The sequence below is a fragment of the Anguilla rostrata genome, chromosome 1 (assembly GCF_018555375.3).
Source record: "Anguilla rostrata isolate EN2019 chromosome 1, ASM1855537v3, whole genome shotgun sequence".
Classification (NCBI taxonomy): Eukaryota; Metazoa; Chordata; class Actinopteri; order Anguilliformes; family Anguillidae; genus Anguilla; species Anguilla rostrata.
This window is the reverse complement of record NC_057933.1, coordinates 6295098-6314311: the sequence shown is the minus strand read 5'-3', so window position 1 is coordinate 6314311 and position 19214 is coordinate 6295098. Positions and strand designations below refer to the sequence as shown.

At 48.0% G+C, this 19214-nt stretch overlaps 1 protein-coding gene across 3 annotated transcripts in view; it reads left to right on the top strand.

Moving 5' to 3' along the window:
• alk (ALK receptor tyrosine kinase) overlaps positions 1-19214 on the top strand; it is a 346553-nt gene that overhangs the window by 284890 nt on the left and 42449 nt on the right. For all 3 annotated transcript variants that reach the window (XM_064305136.1, XM_064305219.1, XM_064305304.1), the window contains 5 exons: positions 1711-1842; positions 6961-7095; positions 7493-7596; positions 9459-9631; positions 11788-11882. In XM_064305136.1, the coding sequence (XP_064161206.1) occupies positions 1711-1842; positions 6961-7095; positions 7493-7596; positions 9459-9631; positions 11788-11882 (639 nt within the window). The remainder of the gene's footprint in view (positions 1-1710; positions 1843-6960; positions 7096-7492; positions 7597-9458; positions 9632-11787; positions 11883-19214) is intronic.

The following is a 19214-nucleotide window of genomic DNA, read 5'->3' as shown; positions in this document are numbered from 1 at the left end:
GTTCGATCCGTGGAAATCAGTTCGGCTCTTGAAAGCTCTGCCCAAAAAAATGAAAGCGAATCACTTCCGCATTTACGTCACTGCTATCGACGGCCGAGATCAGCAACAAAAAACCCAGGGCTGTTTTTTTTATGAGCTCGGTGGAGACGGGACCGGGCTATTTGCATAGATATGCAAATCCGCAGGTACATGCTAGTGCAGAGACGATGCTATCTGCCCGCCGCGCGGTGCGTTTATCCACCGGCGAGTCCTGCTGCCTCTATCCGTGCTTTGTTCTGTCTGGCAGCCATGCTGGGTGTTGTGTCCTCGGAAGACATGGTATGCAAATCGGGGGGGGGGGGGGGGGGGGCTGTTACCAGCCTCTGTAGCGGTGGTTCCCAAGTGGTGGGCGTGCACCCGGGGGGGGGGGTGGGGGGGCACAGAGAGATAACAGGGAGGACGGTGGAGGTTGGTGCAGAATGGGATGGGGGGGGGGGGCTTAAAATGTCCTATTATCAAAAAGGGGGCTTACTGAAAAAGGGGGGGGACCACTGCTCTGTAGGAAGATTTGTGTCAAGGGAGGGTTCAGTTTTCGATGCCGTGACAGGTTATGATGGCATATGAGATTAGGACGACATTTGGTCTGTTTTTTTTTCGGGTAAGCTCATTTTTTATTTCCTGTTTAACTTCTTCCTTCCTACCTTTGGAGTAGCCATCACAGGTAGATCTTCCATCTGGCTGGACAGACGTGTGTGTTTGGGTGTGTGTGTGTGTGTGTGCGCGTGTGCATGTGTGTATGTGTGTGTGTGTGTGTGATAGTGTATGTGTGTGTGTTTGTACACACAAACTTGCAATTGCATTGAGAAGTAGAGCTGGACTGTGCATGCCACCTAAAAAGCCATTTTGATATTTGTGAAGTTCCCGTCTTTAAATAGCTGATTCGTGAAGCGGTTGTCAAGGGAAACAAAATGCCCGAGGCACCGAGATGAAGCGAGGAACGCAGGTACAAGTGTGATTTTAAAGACGTGTTCGATTCGTTAGGATTTCACACCGCTGCCCGCCGTCTCCTTCAACGGCTTTAGAAATGACTGCTTTCTCCCTGTCCCTAATGTACTCTGAGGAACTAGTTTTGACTGTGAAATCATCCAACGTAGCCTCACAGTGGACACAAGTGCATAATCTTGGATTCCAAATGGCTTGGATCGGAGGTTTTCGACCTTTTCTGATCGAGGGAATCCCATAGAGGTTCAAAAGCATCCAGGGGACCCCCATCATAAGTTAAAAATGTGTATTAGGAAAGAAAGAAAAAAAAAAAAGGTTTATATAGTGAAATATTTCCCCAAATCTATATGTAGTCATTGCATATCAAGTCTGGGACCCTCCTATAGGACCTTCAAGGACCCCCAGTAGTGCACAGACCCCCTGTTGAAAGCCCAGGGTTTAGATCAGGGTGACCCCCAACCTTGTTCCAGAAGGTTTTTTTTTTTCAGTGTAGGTTTTCACTACAACCCTAACAAAGCTAGAGATCTCATCGAGCTGCTAATCAGTAGAATAAGACGTGCCAAACTAGGGCTGATATGAAAGCCTGCAGGACGGTCGATCTCTGGGCAGCCCTGGTTAAGATGCTCGTGATTATCACATGCAGGGTTTCCATGCTGTGTGTAACTGCTGTGGGAGAACAGCTCAAAGCAAACGGCAAACGCGTTCCTCTGCCTCTCTCCTCACGCACAGGGACCTCGCCCACCCCGCAGATCCCCCTGCAGGGGCAGTACCAGTGCCACCAGGGACCCGAGATCGCCATGGGGCAGAAGTGCGACTTCAGCGCCGACTGCCCGCTCGGAGACGACGAGGGAGATATGTGCCGTGAGTATCCGCTGCCGAAAAATATCTGGTACCGAAAAAAATTTGGAAAAGTATCTGCTGCGGAAAAATATAGAAAAGTATTTGCTGCGGAAAAATATAGAAAAGTATCGGCTAACGAAAAATGTAGAAAAGGATCCAGTACAGAAAAATATAGAAAAGTATCCAAAACGGAAAAATGTAGAAAAGTATCCAGTACAGAAAAATATAGAAAAGTATTGTGTACAGAAAAATATAGAAAAGTATCCGGTACTGAGAGAGAGATTACCAAGCACTGCCGTCATCTGAAGGCTCAGAGCTCAGCAGCCAGACTATAGACAGTAGTTCTGTGGAAAAGCTGTTATGGGTGTGTGTGTATAGAAAAGTATCGGGGACAGAATAATATATAAATGTATCCGCTACCGAAAAATATAGAAAAGTATCCGGTACTGAGAGAGAGATTACCAAGCACTGCCACTATCTGAAGGCACAGAGCTCAGTGGCCAGACTATAGACAGTAGTTCTGTGGAAAAGCTGTTATGGGTGTGTGTTTGACATGTATCCCATAGTGCCTTGCCTCAGCCGAACCGTGCTCTCTAGTAACACGGTGTTCCCTTCACATGTCACACGCATAAAAACGTGTTTCACCTTCCAGAACTCAGTGGGAACGGTGGTACAGTGCTGAGCAATGTCTGCTTACTCTTATTGTGTGTGTGTGTGTGTGTGTCTTATGATGATGATAATAATTATGATACTGATGATAATGATGATTATAATTATTAATTGCCTGTCATAACAAGAAACTTTTTTGAATTGAGAGAGAGAGAGAGAGAAAAGCTGGTGTCAAGGCTGTCAGATTTATTGTGGGAATGTTTTTTTTTTAAGTCTGTTGAAAGTCTGTTGCAATACCAGTCTGATAATCCTGCAACGGAGAGCCCATAAATCCCAATCTAATTGCTTTTTTTTAATTGAAGTGAAAGTTCTGATGGTAATTGGTAGATGTTCGGCCATGTTAATCCGAGGTATAGCCATCCCTCCTGGAGGAGGTGTCTGGGGAACCGAACAGACCTCTTCCTCTTTAAATGAAAGTATGACAGCTTTCCACTCAGCATTTGTTCTCCTTGCACATTTATTCACTGTGCAGCTGAATCTCTCCCTCACATTCACACAGTTCATTTCATTCAGAGACGTAATTAATGATCCAGAGGGAGAGCCGGCCTATTTTAACTGTAGGAGGAAATTCATGCCCCTGACACAAGCTATTCCATCAGTGCTGATGATTCTGTGTATCTGCCTCTGACAGTGGCAGCTCCATCTGTATGATCAGTGCCTTGTGTAAGATCAGTGTCATGGGTAAGATCAGTGTCATGGGTAAGATCAGTGCCACGTGTAAGATCAGTGTCATGGGTAAGATCAATGCCATCTGTAAGATCAGTGCCACGTGTAAGATCAGTGCCATTCATAAGATCAGTGCCATGTGTAAGATCAGTGTCATATGTAAGATCAGTACCGTGGGTAAGATCAGTGCCATCTGTAAGATCAGTACCATGTGTAAGATCAGTGCCATCTATAAGATCAGTGCTATGTCTAAGATCAGTGCCTTGTGTAAGATCAGTGCCATCTATAAGATCAGTGCCATATGTAAGATCGGTGCCATTTGTAAGATCAGTGCCATATGTAAGATCAGTGCCATATGTAAGATCAGTGCCGTTTGTAAGATCAGTATCATCAGTACCAAATGTGTGAATGAATACAACAGGATGCTTTATCGTCGGTGCTGTGTGATGGCGCTGTGCGGTACATGCGTAGGTGTTCTCCTGATGCTGTACTCAGGAAGGGGGACAGATGGTTCCAGAACAGTTTGAGTGCGCAGTGTCTACGTTTTCTCTTCATGCGTGAGCCGGGGATTCATTACTGCGTGGCCTTTTGTTAATTTATACATGTATTTTATTCATGTATTTTCAGTTCTTTCTAATGGTAACCAAGTTTGATACCCTCTCTCTCTCTATCTCTCTCTCTCTCTCTCCCTCTCTCTCTCTCTCTCTCTCTCTCTCTCTCTCTCTCTCTCTCTCTCTCTCTCTCTCTCTCCATTCAATTCAGTTGGCTTTAATGGAACATCAAGTATATTTTGTGCTTAGTATGTCATTCTGTGAAGGCCTTGCTCAAACAACAGATGACAAAGAAGTTATGGTCACATTTGCAATCAAATACAAATAAATAAATTAATAAGAGCATAAAAATCTACATGACAATGACCATTGATTATAAATTATCCATTTTTTACCATGCCGCTGATGAATCACTCAGCTGTGAAGTGGAAACATCTTAGACCACCAATGCTGAACATTACATTTGCTCTCTCCCCCTCTCTTTTATGATTAATATTATCATTGTTTTTGTAGTTTTTTTTTTTGACCTTTGGTTTTTGTGCATGTGTATGTGTCTGTGAGCGGGCATTTCTGATGATGTGGTGGACATTTGGGTCTCGTTTGCTGTATTTTTCTGTCCTGAGGAATAAAAGGAGACCCAGACGTTGTTCTGTCTGTTTCAGCTCTAATTCATCTGCTGCTTGAGCCCATTTTAGGTTGCACATGGGTCCGGCCTGAATGTATTATGAAGTAAAAAAACGAGTTCAGCTTTTGTCAGTCAAAGGGAATTTATAACACTGCAGACAGTCAGTTTCCTTCAAAGAGATACCAGGTCGATATGTATACACTCACAGGCTTAGTGGCCATAAGTTCTGTGTCTCTCACTTCTTCACAGATATTTTGTTTCCCTTGACAACCGCTTCACAAATCAATGATCAGGACAGTAAGACATCCAATTTCATCTTGCGGCGACCAATGAAAAATTGAGAATCCAACACTAATCGGTGGCAGAAGCCAACGGGAATCACACCCCCGCCACACCTCCAACACCCACTCGCTGTCAGATGCCTACTTGTGGGCTTAATGGCATTGATTGCGTGGAAATGTATTTCAGACTTTTCCAGAATTCCCCAGCATTCAAAACTCGTTTTTTTTTTTTCTCTTCCTTAGAAGTTCGAAAGTACGTTCAGATCATTAAAATTAAATAAAGGTTGCAGATTTGCCATGTGTTGTGAAATGTAATGTTCTGGAGGCAAGGAACTTGTCCTTATTCAGTTGCTTTTTTCATTAGTTTGTGGTGCCAGTGGTTTTGCTGATTGCTCCTTATATAAAGAGTCCCATCAGCAGATCTAAAATGGTAACAGTTTTATATAAACAGACCCATAACTAAAAGAACAGATCTTGGCATAGTTGTTAAAATTTTTTTTAAAAAAACTATGTGCAAAGCCTTACTTCTGTCATCTCTTCCATGTATTCCTCTGGTGCCTCACTAGTGCTGGATTTGCAAATTGAAGTTTTACATGTGGCTTCATACTTGACGTCATGTCAATAGGAGTTTAGTGTGAGATAGCAAACCATAAACGGTCATTGTTTTATGTATTTTAATTATTTATCATTGTAGTTTACTCACATGCATTAAGGGGGGTAGTGCTGTGGTGTAGTCGGTCATTAAAGGTAATCTATGAATTATCTGTATTTTTATGTCTTTTTTGGGACATGCAATGCACTCTGAAATGCTCTTCAAACATCGTCCGTCCTGAAGGAACGAGAAAAAAAGAGTATATTGTTTCTTTTGTGAACTCTCCGACATCCTCGCTGGATGTGAAAATGGAGCCAAAAGGTCTCTTTTTTCACATTCAGCTTTTTCCTCCCAGACCCTTTTCACCGGTTCATCAGTTTATCAAATGTTTTCTGGGAGTCCTTTTTTTATTATTTTATTTTATTTGCAACAATCTTTCTGTCTCGCTTTCCCTCTCTGGGCAATAGCTCTTCAGAAAAAGGTGAACTGGCATTATTGCGGGGGCCGCTTTTTTGCTGACACCAGATTGAGGGCCCGGATATCCATTCCGCTCAGAGGAAAAATCCCCTCACGTCGCAGGGGGACGGAAAAATACGGCCCTTCTGGGTTTCGGAGAGTAACCCCAGCGCTTTTAGAGTGGGCCGAGAACTGGCGGCGCTGATAAGTAAAGCTGTACGGACGGCACTTTGGTCCGGCGAGGGGGGGCTCGGCGCCGGGGACGCTGTTATCTCCCTCTCGAACGTTCCAGCGCCGGCGAGAGGTGCTCACCGTCAACAGGAATCCATTTTTATGGCGCGGAGGTGAATTAGTTCGCTCTCTTCACTCTCTGCACCAGAGATGCCCAACTCCAAAGAAAGAGTGAGTGCAAGGGAGAAAGAGGGGCATAGAGAAATGGTGGGGGGTGGGGGCGGAGAAAGAGAGAGCCAGGCGGAGGAAGAGAGAGGGACAGGAGATGATCTACCGAGAGTCTCTTTATTAGTGATTGATATGTAATATCCTTATTTGTAGTGTAAACGTAAGATACAAGCCAATACACTGTATCGTATTTGTGTTTGTTGTGTGTAATATCAGCTCAGTATAAGTATATATAAGCGTATAAGTTATAACTGAGTTGAATTCATGGTTGCTGCAGACACTTGAAGTGAATTGAATTTATGGTGTCTGTGGGATAAAAAAAAGCTGTTACTGAACTGAATTGAATTGTGTGGGTGAGATTTTCTCTCAGACACAGGTTATGTGGTGTAGGGGTCCCTCATCTCTAAAGCCCTGATTGTGTGCTGGAGACAGAGCGGTTCAGAGCGATCCACAGACGCATCTCTGTCTCCGTCTGTGCGCTCGAGCCCGGCCCTCTGATCCTCTTGGCATCTCACATCTCAAAGTGCCATCCAGTGCCCGTCCTCTCTCCGTCTTCCAGCTCTTTCTTTCCCCTGTCTTCCCCTCCTCTTCTCCTTCTATCACCCTGTCCATCTCTCTCTCTCCTCGCCTTTGCTCCTTTTCACTCACGGCCTCCCCCTCCCTCTCTTTCTCTCTCACTCCTCCTCTGTTCGTTTCCAGCTCGTCTCTTTCCGATGTCAGAGCTGTTGTGCGGCTGTCAGATCAGCCATTAGCTCCCTAACCTCTCTCCTCCCCTCCTCCCCTCATCCCCTCTTTCTCCTCGCTCAACCACTTTTTTTTTCTGTGATGCTCCGCTCCTCCTTGTCATCCTGTCATTTCCCTCTCCTTCCTTACTAAACTCCTTTCTTTTCTCTCGTTCAGGTCAGTTTCTGAACGGCACCTACTGTTCGTTTGAAGATGGCGACTGTGGATGGAGGTCCGTATCGCCCAGAGGGCCCAAGTGGAGGGTCGTCGAGACGCAGCCAGGGGGCGCCACACCCAGCTGTCCTTCTTCAGGTGCTGGTCACGTGACTGTTAAGGAGAGCACAACGCTGATTGTTTATAACTGCAAGCGCAGTTTTGTATCAGTTAAGCATAGGTGTGAACATGGGACAGGATGGTAAATCACTGTGACTGTATCGATGAATCTAAATATGCATCCTGTTGTGTGTGTGGACGTGTGTGTGTGTGTTTGTTTGTGTGTGTCTGTACGTGTGTGTGTGTGTGTGTATTTGTGTGTGTGTACGCACGTGTGTGTGTATGTGTGTGTGCGCACGTGTATGCATGTGCGTGTGTGTGTGCATGTGCATGTATGTGTCTGTGTGTGTGTGTGCATGTGCGTGTGTGTGTGTGCGTATGTGTGTGTATGCGTGCGTGCGTGTGTGTGTGTGTGTGTGTGTGTGTGTGTGTGCAGGAGCTGTAATGATGGTGGACAGTAGCCAGTCTAAAGGGCAACAGGGAGCAGCTTCAGTGAGGAGCCCTCTGTTCCCACCGCCGCTCAGGAACTCCCGCTGCGAGGTGAGACGCCGACTCCACCAACCCCGCACTGGGCCCATATGACCCAGCACTTCACTAACCCTGCACTGGGCCTATACGACCCAGCACTTCACCAACCCCGCACTGGGCCTATACGACCCAGCACTTCACCAACCCCGCACTGGGCCTATACGACCCAGCACTTCACCAACCCCGCACTGGGCCCATACGACCCAGCACTTCACCAACCCCGCACTGGGCCTATACGACCCAGCACTTCACTAACCCTGCACTGGGACTATACGACCCAGCACTTCACCAACGCCACACTGCTTCATAAAGCCCATATGACCCAGCACTTCACCAACCCCGCACTGGGCCCATACGACCCAGCACTTCACCAACCCCGCACTGGGCCTATACGACCCAGCACTTCACCAACCCCGCACTGGGCCCATACGACCCAGCACTTCACCATCCCCGCACTGGGCCCATACGACCCAGCACTTCACCAACCCCGCACTGGGCCCATACGACCCAGCACTTCACCAACCCCGCACTGGGCCCATACGACCCAGCACTTCACCAACCCCGCACTGGGTCCATACGACCCAGCACTTCACCAACCCCGCACTGGGCCCATACGACCCAGCACTTCACCAACCCCGCACTGGGCCCATACGACCCAGCACTTCACCAACCCCGCACTGGGCCCATACGACCCAGCACTTCACCAACCCCGCACTGGGCCCATACGACCCAGCACTTCACCAACCCCGCACTGGGCCCATACGACCCAGCACTTCACCAACCCCGCACTGGGCCCATACGACCCAGCACTTCACCATCCCCGCACTGGGCCCATACGACCCAGCACTTCACCAACCCCGCACTGGGCCCATACGACCCAGCACTTCACCAACCCCGCACTGGGCCCATACGACCCAGCACTTCACCAACCCCGCACTGGGCCCATACGACCCAGCACTTCACCAACCCTGCACTGGGACTATACGACCCAGCACTTCACCAACCCCGCACTGGGCCCATACGACCCAGCACTTCACCAACCCTGCACTGGGACTATACGACCCAGCACTTCACCAACTCCGCACTGCTTCATAAGGCCCATACGACAGCTGCGGCATCTCAGACCCCCACAAACAATTTAACATAAACCTTCTCTCAGATCAGCATCAGCACTAATTGCAATTAATCACAAACAAGGTTTTCATTTGCTTTTCAAATTAGTGCACTGATTTTTCACTTTCTGTAGAGTTTTTTGCTAAACTTGGAGTTGTGTGGTGCTTCCCGGAAAGGCACGTACTCATTACACTGTGTGACCTTTGACCTCTGCACACCTCAGCATCGGTTTGAGTGACAGGGCGTAGTGAGCTCCATGGTGATGGTGGGGGGCGGGGGGGTTGGGGGGGTTGAGGAGCGGTGGGACGAAGGGAGGAGGAGGGGAGTGTGTATGTGCATGTGAGGATGGCCTGATTGACAGATCATAGACCGCACCCTCCTGGCCCGTGACGGCTGCCCCAGGGCACGCCTGAGGCGGCCCAGCTGTGCCCGGTCTCTGACACGAACCTGAAGAGACTGAGCCATCGCTCCAGAGTAACACCCCCCGCCCCTGCATCCCCTCTCCTCCCCCAGCGTCCCCTGGCTGGCCTCTCCACCGAAAGGGAAGATTAACAAACTGTGCGGTTATTAAAAAAGCTTCGCTTGACGGTATAACAGTACCCCGTGAATGGAAGGCCATTTACATTGTGCCGATAGCATTTAAGGCTGGATCAATGCGCTAACTAGCCGAAGGTACATAAAAAAGAAAACCACATTCCAGCGAGTAAACCTTAAAAAAAAATTCCGATTTTTAAAATTCTGACCGATGTTTGACCCCGCAGGTGCGGTTTTGGCTGTGTTCCGGAGGCTCCCAGCGGGGGGCGCTGTCTCTCTCGCTGGCGGAGAACAGCACGGGCCCAGAGAAGCTGCGCAGGCTGTGGCACGCCGGCGTGGAGGACGACAGGGAGCCGGGCTGGAGGCTCGTCGCCGTCCCTCTGTACAACCTGACAGACTGGTACGGCCTGTCACAGTGGACCCCGAAACAAAAACCATCTTCACGCACGATAATTGCTACATATAGCTACTACAGTATTACGTCATTTATTAAACGACTGTAAACGTGTTATAATTTCGCTATTCAAACAGCCGAAGACTCCGCACAGCTAACCGCTGGGGTGCAGTCACTGGAGAACTAGGAGCAGTTTTTTTTTTTTTTTACATTTAATACCGCTATATTAATAAATGCAATAATTTATCACCACCTCCTCCTTTTCAAATGCAAATTTTGCAAATAGCATTACCTTTTTGAGATAACCCCCACCGCTTCCACGCCGAAAACTTTAATGAGTCCCATCGGGTCGGGCTCAGGACGGGGGGGGGGGGTGCTCGCGACGCATTGAAAGCCCTCCGCGAGCCCGTCCAATTAAAGCTGCAGGTTCACCCATTCATCCAGGCTTTCCTCCAATCAGCCGCGGCGCTTGATTCCTGGTAAAAAAAAAAGTGCCGGTTTTTTTGTTGCGGTGCCCTAGATTGGGATCTCTCTCTCTCTTTATTGGGGAGGCACGCTGGGTGAGAGGGTGATTACTGAGCGAAGCCTGGCGCCCTCCTGAGCACGCACACGCGCGCACGTCCCCGTCGAAGGCTTTCTCCCGATAAGGGGGGGGGGGGGGGGCGTGTTCTCCGCCCCGGCGCTGAAGATGAACGCGCAGGTCGCATGGGGTTACTCACGACGGCGGGGGAAACGGGCGCGGGCGCGGGCGACGGCTGTCTGTCGAACGCTGGCGAACGTTTCCTTTGCTCCTCAGAACCGCGAGCGGAACGGTTTTGTCGCTCTGCGGTGAGCCAGAACAGGGGCTGCTGGTTCTACTGCAGGGCGGAAGACGTCTTTGGTCTGTCGCTTTGGATAAAAGCGTCTGCTAAATAAATGTAATGCAATGTAATGTAATGTTACATTGTGTAACAGGCAGGGGTGTCACAGTGGGGGGAATAGGAGGTAGGGGGGTCAAAAGGCCGGGCCTAAAAAGTTTGTTTTTGTCTATCATTTTAAGGGGGCCCACGGAGACTGCATATGCACAGGGCCCAAAATATCATACTTTCAAACTTACAAACCTTTTAAAAAATTTTTTTTAAACTTTTACATAGTACCATACGGACAGCTGGAAAAGTACTGAAGTAATTCAGACTCAGTAGCTTGCTCAAGGCCATAGCCTTGCTCACAGCCATTGTAAGACTGTGTCCTGCCTGAGAATCGAACCTGCAACCTGCAGTTTACTTTATCCACGCTGTGGATAGTAAAAATAAAAATAAATAAACTGTAAATAATTTAGATATTACAGACCTGTGTTTCTAGCAGTTGCAGCTGAAATTTGCTGTGCGTGGATTGTACTAGTCCTTCATTGACATATTGGCTCGGTGAGTCACTGGCACTGTCTTTGCTGGAGGTTAACATGTCACACAGTTAAATCTTCTGTATTACTCCAGCTCTCACGGTTTATGAGTTCACACTTATTTAGCTCTTCATCAGTATAATATGAGGGCAGCGGCCTAACATTCTGACTGGGGAACCCTTACACTCACCAGTGTTTCTCAGGGGTTGCAGGTGTGATTCCCAGGTGGGGCACTGAAATTGGGCCATTGAGCTCGGTACGTTTTTTTTTTCGGAAGATGGACTGGGACTGGGTTCACTGGAGGACACAGCGAGGGATGGAGGATGGAGTGCAAAATCCAGGGCCGTCCTCAAAAATACAGCCGGCACCCTCTCCATAAAACAATCATTGACCACGGGAGAACATTCAGCACTTTCCCCAGCTGGTTTACTGCCCCAGTAGGTTTCTCAACATGGTTCAGAAGGTCCTTCCTACCTGAGGCCGTCCGATTACCAAATAGGGCTACTCAGCGCTACGGAACTTTTATATCTGCACTTTTATATCAATTTTTTTTTTTTTCATCTGTTATGATGAACAATACTGTTTTGTTTTTGCTATCGTGTGTTTTTATTGCTTGGTGCCTTTGAGTTTGGTGAAGGAGTCTGTTTCCCTTTGGGGATTAATAAAGTGTATCCCATCTCGTCTCAGAATGTAATGTCAGTCGGTTAGTAGCGGTGTATTTGCTTTGCCTGGTTTGGGTCATTGTCTGTGGGAGTAGGTTAATTCCCCCCTCTACCTCTGACAGGTTCTGGCTGCAGTTCGGCACCAACAGTGTGTCCGGTCGAGGGTCCTATTTCAAACTGGACAACTTCTCTCTCAGCATGGACTGTTTCCTGACATGTAAGTACCATGGCAGCCGTATCATAGCAACGACATCACAACAATGACCACCTACCTAAGTGTGCAGTATGCTGTATTTGGTGGGCTCACCGATTTTCTAGCTTACTGGTCTATGCCATTTTAGGTTAATGTATTACATGTAGAATGCAGAATACAGTTTATGTAACTGGACATGTCTTGGAGGTGAGTTCAAGGGTTGGCTTCTCCCTTTTTTATTTTTCATTTTCATTTTTTTTTTAGAGTAACAGCTGCAGTCAGCTCCCCCGCCGGGCAGCCAATAGGGCTTTTCGCTGAATCCAGTCCAGCTCAGGTCCATTTGCTGAACGTCAATACCTGGAGCAGCGGGTCGAGATCCTTTAGTGCTCATCGCCTTAATCAAGTACAGTAGAGCTAATTGAGGGGGTCAATCACCTGAGGGCGACATTATCTGGCAACCCTCGCTGAGGTCGAACCCTGTAATTCCCCAGGCGGCGAGAAAAGACAATGGGAAAGAGGGATGAGGAGAAAAACGGAGAAAGGGAGGGGTGAACTCGGAAATCGGGCTCTGCCAAGTGGTGGGGGGGTGGTGGTGGGGGTGGCAGAGCTGGGGGATCATTAAGGCAAACGGGCCTAGATTAGACCACTTAAACCCATTTACTTAAGGAGTTGGAATGAGCTTCTGAGGAGGGGGGGGTGAGTGGGGGGAGCTCTATAAATCGCAGTGTATTTCTTAAAGCGCGACTGATTTCGCCTCCTCGTTCGCCTGGGTTGATTTCTGGCTTGGCGGAATCTGTAGAGGATAAATTACGTATGGGCTGCTCGCATGCTCTAATGGTGATGAGGGAAGAGGAAGGTAAGGGGCCTTTCTTTGTGGGAAGACCAAGTGCATTTAACATAACTTTGCATATTTCTGATAGTGATAAATTCACGCTTAATACTCATTGGCCCACTTGCCTCGTAATAACGATGTTATTAGCGACCGTTAATTAATAAGCCTGTGGTTGCCTCCTCGGCATTAGTCAGTGCTGCTTGTTTCTCTCGCTCAAACCGTGAACATCGCCCTCCATCTGGACCCTTGGCCTAATTCTACCCTTAGCATTTCTCTTTTATTCTGAATTCGCTCCATTTTCCAAAGCGGCGTGAGCGTCTTGTGAGGTCATGTAGCTACGCTTCTGCATTGAAGCCCTTCCGTTGTCGGGGTGTTTCCTGTGTCCGCAGCAATGCGCGAGTCCAACAACGAGCGCAAACGGCAATGGGTTTTTACGATTTGCGCGGTTTGTGTTATTGGTCTGGTTTTTTTTAGTGCTGTGGTGGGCGATCGGGTAATGATCTCGGTGATGTTCTACAAAGGCTGAGATCGTAGAAGAAGAAAAAACGAGCCAAGCTCTCGTCCCTCTGGCCCCAGGCAGCAGAGCTCCTGAGCGATGTCTCTCTCTCTTTTTTTTTTTCCTTCCTTCCCCCCGCTGTTATAAAAAGGGCTTTACTCACTTCTGCCGCACTATAAATATTTATTGACCAACAACTCTCCCAAGCACCGCTCCAGATGGAGGCAGTAAAACCCACCTTTATCTGTTATCAGAAGTCTGAAACGTTAACATCCAGGCACTTACCGTATTCATTAGGAGCAATGGGCGAGACGCTACACGGCTAGATTCGCGGTATCAGGCAGATGCTTCCTCCCCCCCCATCCCCCTGCCCCCCCCCCCCCCCCCCACGGTGACTTATGCAGATTATGCTTTTTTTACATTTAATTATTCATTTAGACAGCTGGGCGTCTACTGAGGCAATTGGGGTTGCGTACCTTGCTCAAGGATAGGCCGGCGTCCCCACATCTGGGACTCCCACGTCCCGCGCAGTGAGAATGCCCAGTGTTAATTCAACGCTAACCGAGTGCATAAGAGGCCGACGGGGACCATATGTGCTCTGTGGGAGGTGATTTAGCGCTGAACGTTTTACTGTGTAAACACTGAACGTTTTACTGTGTAAACCCTGGAACCGTGAGCCCGTTATCCTAGCCGCTGTGCTGCGCTGGTGCTGCTGAGCGTTGTATTCTCAAGCGTCTTGTCTTCACTGTTTCCCCTATGAATCCTCTAATCCTTCAACTCAAGCCCTGCGCGGTGGGGATTGTGCCATATTTGACTCTCTCTCTCTCCCCCATCCTAGTGTGGCTTGCTTGCTTGTTTGCTTGCCCTCTCTCTCTCCCAGTATGGTGGCTTATTTGAGTTGTCACGTCTTACATGCCAAGATGATTATAACTCATCCGTGCACACGCACGCAGATCTGACAGATACCCTACAGACTTCCGCACCTCGTGTTTTTCCTTTATTTTTGTACTTGTTTTTGGTTAAATAAATTAGTATTTGCCCTGTAATTTTCCTCGTGTGGTCTCCCTCTTTTGTCTGGGCCTCACGAGCCAAGGTTGTAACACTTCCTAAACGAGCAGATGGCCTTGGCTTCTTAGAGTTATCGTTACCTTTCTCTTTTTGTTACCCTTTTGTCTTTTATTTTTTAATGCGATAGCTGAGAATTGAGATCGGTTGACTGAACAGCAAGCTAGGTTAAGGCCGCCAGGTTTCGCTGATTTATTTAGATTTTGCCAGTTTTTTTTAATTATTTGTTTATTTATTTTTAGTTTTAAACGCTTAAATGTTTCCGCGTTGCCAGACACTGGTAAACATGCCGGCGGCTGCTTTGCGGAGATGACAGCTGCTCGGTGCCAGTGGCCCCGCGGCGCTCAGACTCCCCTGTAACTTCTGGGGAACGTATTTGGTCGCGGAAACGTCGCTCCCAGGAATGGCGTGTGCCAAGGCAGCATTTGGCCTGAATAAATCACGCTGGCTGGCTGATGAGCGTGTGTGGAAAAGCCAGACGGTAGTTATGCCCCGTCATTTTTTTTGCTTTTTTTTTTGCCCCCCCCTAAGATATATGCAAAGATGGCGGGGTGTTTGTCGGATTTACGAGCGATTCCCCTTTAAGTTTCGACTGTAGCAGTGCAGACCCTCGAGAGTGGGGAAGCTTTCCTGTTTGGAAAGCGTTTACAGCAGTGTGATAAATCCATGTGGATATGTGCCTGCATGCTGTGCGGGGGCTGTGGGGCTTGCTTCCGTTATCTGGTTCCACAGTGCTGATAATGACCAGTATGTCTGTCCCCAGCAGTGCCTGTGTGTGTGTGTGTGTGTGTGTGTGTGTGTGTGTGTGTGTGCGCGTTTGTGTGTGTGTGTGTGTGTGTGTGTGAGTGAGTATGTTTGTGTGTGTGTGTGAGAGTATGTAATTGTATGTTTGTGTGTGTGTGTGTGTGTGTGTGTGTGTGCATACGTGTGTGCTTGTGTGTGTGCGTTTGTATGTGTTTCTGTGTGTGTGAGTGAGTATGTTTGTGTGTGCGTAATTGTATGTTTGTGTTTTGATGTGTGCGTGCCTGTGTGTGTGTGCTGTGTGTGTGCCTGTGTGTGTGTGTGCGTGCATGTGTGTCTATGCATGTGTGTGTGTGCACGTGTGTGCATATGTGCGTGCCTGTGTGTGTGCGTGCCTGTGCCTGTGCGTGTGTGCGTGTGTGCGTGTGTGTGTGTGTGTGTATGTGTGTGTGCGTGCTGAGGTCAGCTGAGGTCTCTCAGGGTTGTGTCTGATTCAGTGCTTCTCAGCATGCGAGCTTCTCCTGCTGCTGTTCAGTTTAGGAATGAATCCTTTAAGGCTCGCTGGACCAAAAACAGCCGAAAAAGCTCACAGAAAACACCTGCTGAACACAAAGCAGCTGCACAACGGGAGACAGTGAAATAGGTTTGATCTTGCCTTAGAAAATACAACAATAGTTTATCAGTAGCACGGGGGGGGGGTGTGTACCAGTGGAATGAGAATAAGGAAGTGACAGCGTGATATTTATCAATATCAGAAGAGCCATTTATTCTCCCGTCTTTATCTCCTGTCTCCCGTGTTTTGCTGTTGACCTGGACCACATTGCAGCTCTCTCGAAAATTACACGAGGGACATTAGTTCAGGTACAATACTCATTATTATGACAGTTATCCATAGCCGTAAACACGAAGTCCATTTCACACAGTGAGCATTGGCTAGGTCAAAAAGTCATGACAACTAGAGAGAGGCATGAGGACAAGATACGATAGACCTACAACATCAAGGTAATGGTCCAAGTGCTGGATGAACATTCAAGTGCAACATGAAAGTGCTGGAGGATCAAGATGGGAGGATACAAGCGATGAGAACGATTCCTAGATTTACATTTTTATTCAATAAGTAGACTATACTTGGCGTGCCAAAGTGTCAAACTGATACATCTCTTTTGCTGTGCATGTTAATATCTTACTGTGACCTTCCCTAAGTATCGATTCGTATCATATATCTCAGTCTCCTTTATCTCCATGTAAGCACCATAAATGCTGGCTCTGTGATTTCCTGTTGTATAACGCCACTTTCACAAGTCTATGCTATGAGGCTTTATTTCCAGCTGACAAATACAATCAATTATTTCTGCTGTGCAGCACTGAAGTCCTGACCCTGCTGTTTTGTTTTTGTTAAAACAAAACCCTGGTTAATCCATTAGCAGGGGGGGGTTTAGACAGACCTAGCCAACAACATCGCAGGGATTCTAAATATGTATCTCTGTGCTTATTTATGAACAACGCACTGCCCTCCCTGGGGGCACTGAAACGCGAATAATAAATATTTATTCTTGCTACAGCTGCGCATAGCCAGACGGACAGCTGGCTCCACAGTTAAACATTCGGTACGCGGTGCGGTCCCAGTGCGATCCGTGTCTGTTTTTTTTCTCCTTGGTAGTGGAAGGAGAAATAAAGAAGGAAATAAACGTGTTCCGCTAATTGAAAGTGAGTATAGCTGCGTGGAGAAATTAGAGAGCGGTACTTTTTGCTGGATTTCCTGGAAGTCAACACCTCCTGTGTTACTCAGACGAGTCTCTTGGGTCAGATTGCTTTGCCGTGTCTGGAAGTGCTTGTGCGGGGCGGGGCGGGCGGTGGGGGGTGGGGGGCATAGCGTCATCTTTATCACTGGACCACATACTGTAGTGGGCTCACTTGGAGGTAAAAAGGAGGGTAGTAATGGTGGCAAACCGAATATATGAAAATACCACTGTTTATTCTGACAACAGAGGGTTTTTTTTTATATATATATAGTTTAAAAAAAAAATATATATATGTTTTGTACTGTGAGGCGAACCATTCTACTTGTAGAAAGGGTAGTGAAGGGTGAGGCTGAAGACTGCTAGGAGTTTAGGGAGCTGGAGAGTCCTGAGGTTTAAGACCGGGAGTTGGGGGGGCGGGGGCGGGGGGTGGGGGGGGGGGTGGATAAGTGTTAATGACCGATGGTGTAGAGGTGAGCCCTCGGGTTTTAGGGAATGGGGGCTTAACGCTAAGGCCCGACAGTGTTTTGGTGAGCGCTGAGTGTTGAGATTCAGAGCAGGCTCTGAAGGTTTGAGGCCGGGGGGAGTGAGTTCTAATGGCTGACAGTGGGGGGGGGTGTGGGGGTGTGGAGTGTGGATTAGGTGTTTGGACTCTCTAATCCCGCGTGGTAGCGATCTGTCTGGCAGCTCTGTAAACCCACAGTGGCAGCAGTGGCTGATCTGCTGTAGCCCGCTGCCCCGAGTGGAGTCTCTGCTCGCGTTGGAGGGAGAGCAGCGAGACTCACACAAAACAGCAGGAGAATACCAAGTCTCTGGCCTTTACACAGCCACCAGCCACTGCACGTCTTTAGTCTGTGTGTGTGTGTGTGCGTGTGTGGGTGTGCAGGTGTGTGTATGTGAGAGTGTGTGTGCAATCAGGTGTGTGCTTGTGTGTACGTGCATGTGTGTGTGTGCGCGTGGGTATGTGTGTGTTTGTGTGCGCGTCTGCTCTCTTAAAGTAGAGAGTGAAGTGCCTTTGGGGATAAGTGTCCCTCACTATAAAATATATTGTTTTGTTATTTTTTCTGCACCTCATACCTGTGTTTTGTACTGGGGGAATTGCCTCTGAGGTTTTGAGGGCCTGTCATTTTGAGGTCCTACACAGCGTGATTAAATTAAGCTTAAATTAAACTGTAACTCAAACTGTAACTGAGGGGTTAGAACTCACATCGTTCTGGGCCGAGGGGAGGAGACAGGGAGGCGAGAGAAAGGGGTTGCCGTGGGAGATGGTGGTACCACCACGGGGATGATTGGATTTTATGTTCTGGGGTGAAACGCTTGAGGATTTTGAGTTGCGTGCTCCTGCCGGGACGACTCCAATCATCTCTGCTGTATTAAACCTGGATGACACCAATTTCGGAAAAAAAAAAAACAAAACAGAAAAAAAAAAAAAAAACTGCCACGGCAACAAGGAGATAAAGTGAAACGGCGGCAAAAAGGATTGCCTCCCAAAAAAAAAAAAAAAAAAAAAAAAAAACCAAAACGAGCCGAAGCAATAAGAGAAGGAGCCGAAAGCAAAGAGATCCCCCAGCCCCCCAGCCCCCCAGCCCCCCCGCCCCCCCGCCCCCCCACCCCCGCTATAACTGTCACAGCTGGTTTGCCACTTCCGCCTCCAGGAAGACTGACTCCTCTAGGCCTGTAATTGAAGTGAAGCGATGGATGAACTCCGCGCCGCCGGGACGCTCGCTAGCGAACGGGAGGCCCTTCGCGGGGTGTCTCCCCGCCGAACCCCCGTTACACCATCTTACCGGGTTGTGATGAACGACTTCTTCTTCCGCCAAGTGTAGCGGTGGGGAGGACGAGTATGAGGAAACGGGGCGTTTTGACGGTGATCAAAGAGAGGGGGGGCAGGAAAAAGCTAGCTTTTTTTTCTCTCCACCGCCTGCCCCCCCCCTGTAAGGCCTCTGCATTAGGATGAAATGGAAAGGTCTGCTTGTCTTTTTAAAACGGGAGTATTAAGCAGAGAGTTAGCATAGTGTTAGCAGAGCATTTGAAGAGGGCTAACATCACATCAGCAGATGGTTAGCTTTAGCGTTAGCAGAGCTTTAGCAGAGGGTTAGCACCATGTTAGCAGAGCATTAGCAGCATGTTGCCTTGGGCATTTGCAGCAGTTTACACAGTGAGCAGCAGGCAAACAGCACATGTGCAGAAGTTGTGCTGGTTGCTGTGTCGCAGGAAAAATAACCTAGCCTTAATATGGTTTAAAAAATATACTTAAAATCCACCATCTTCTATTTATCTGGCTCCTGCATATGAAAAATCTGCCAAATTGATCACATCACATGACCAGAGTAGCCACACCCTTTCTCAATGTAATACATTACATTATAGGCGTTTGACTTAGGCAACTTTTTTTTATTTTTTATATAGCATCCAATTCTACAACAGTATTTATACTGAAGCAATGCAGGTTAACTACCTTGCTCAAAGGTACAATGGCAGTG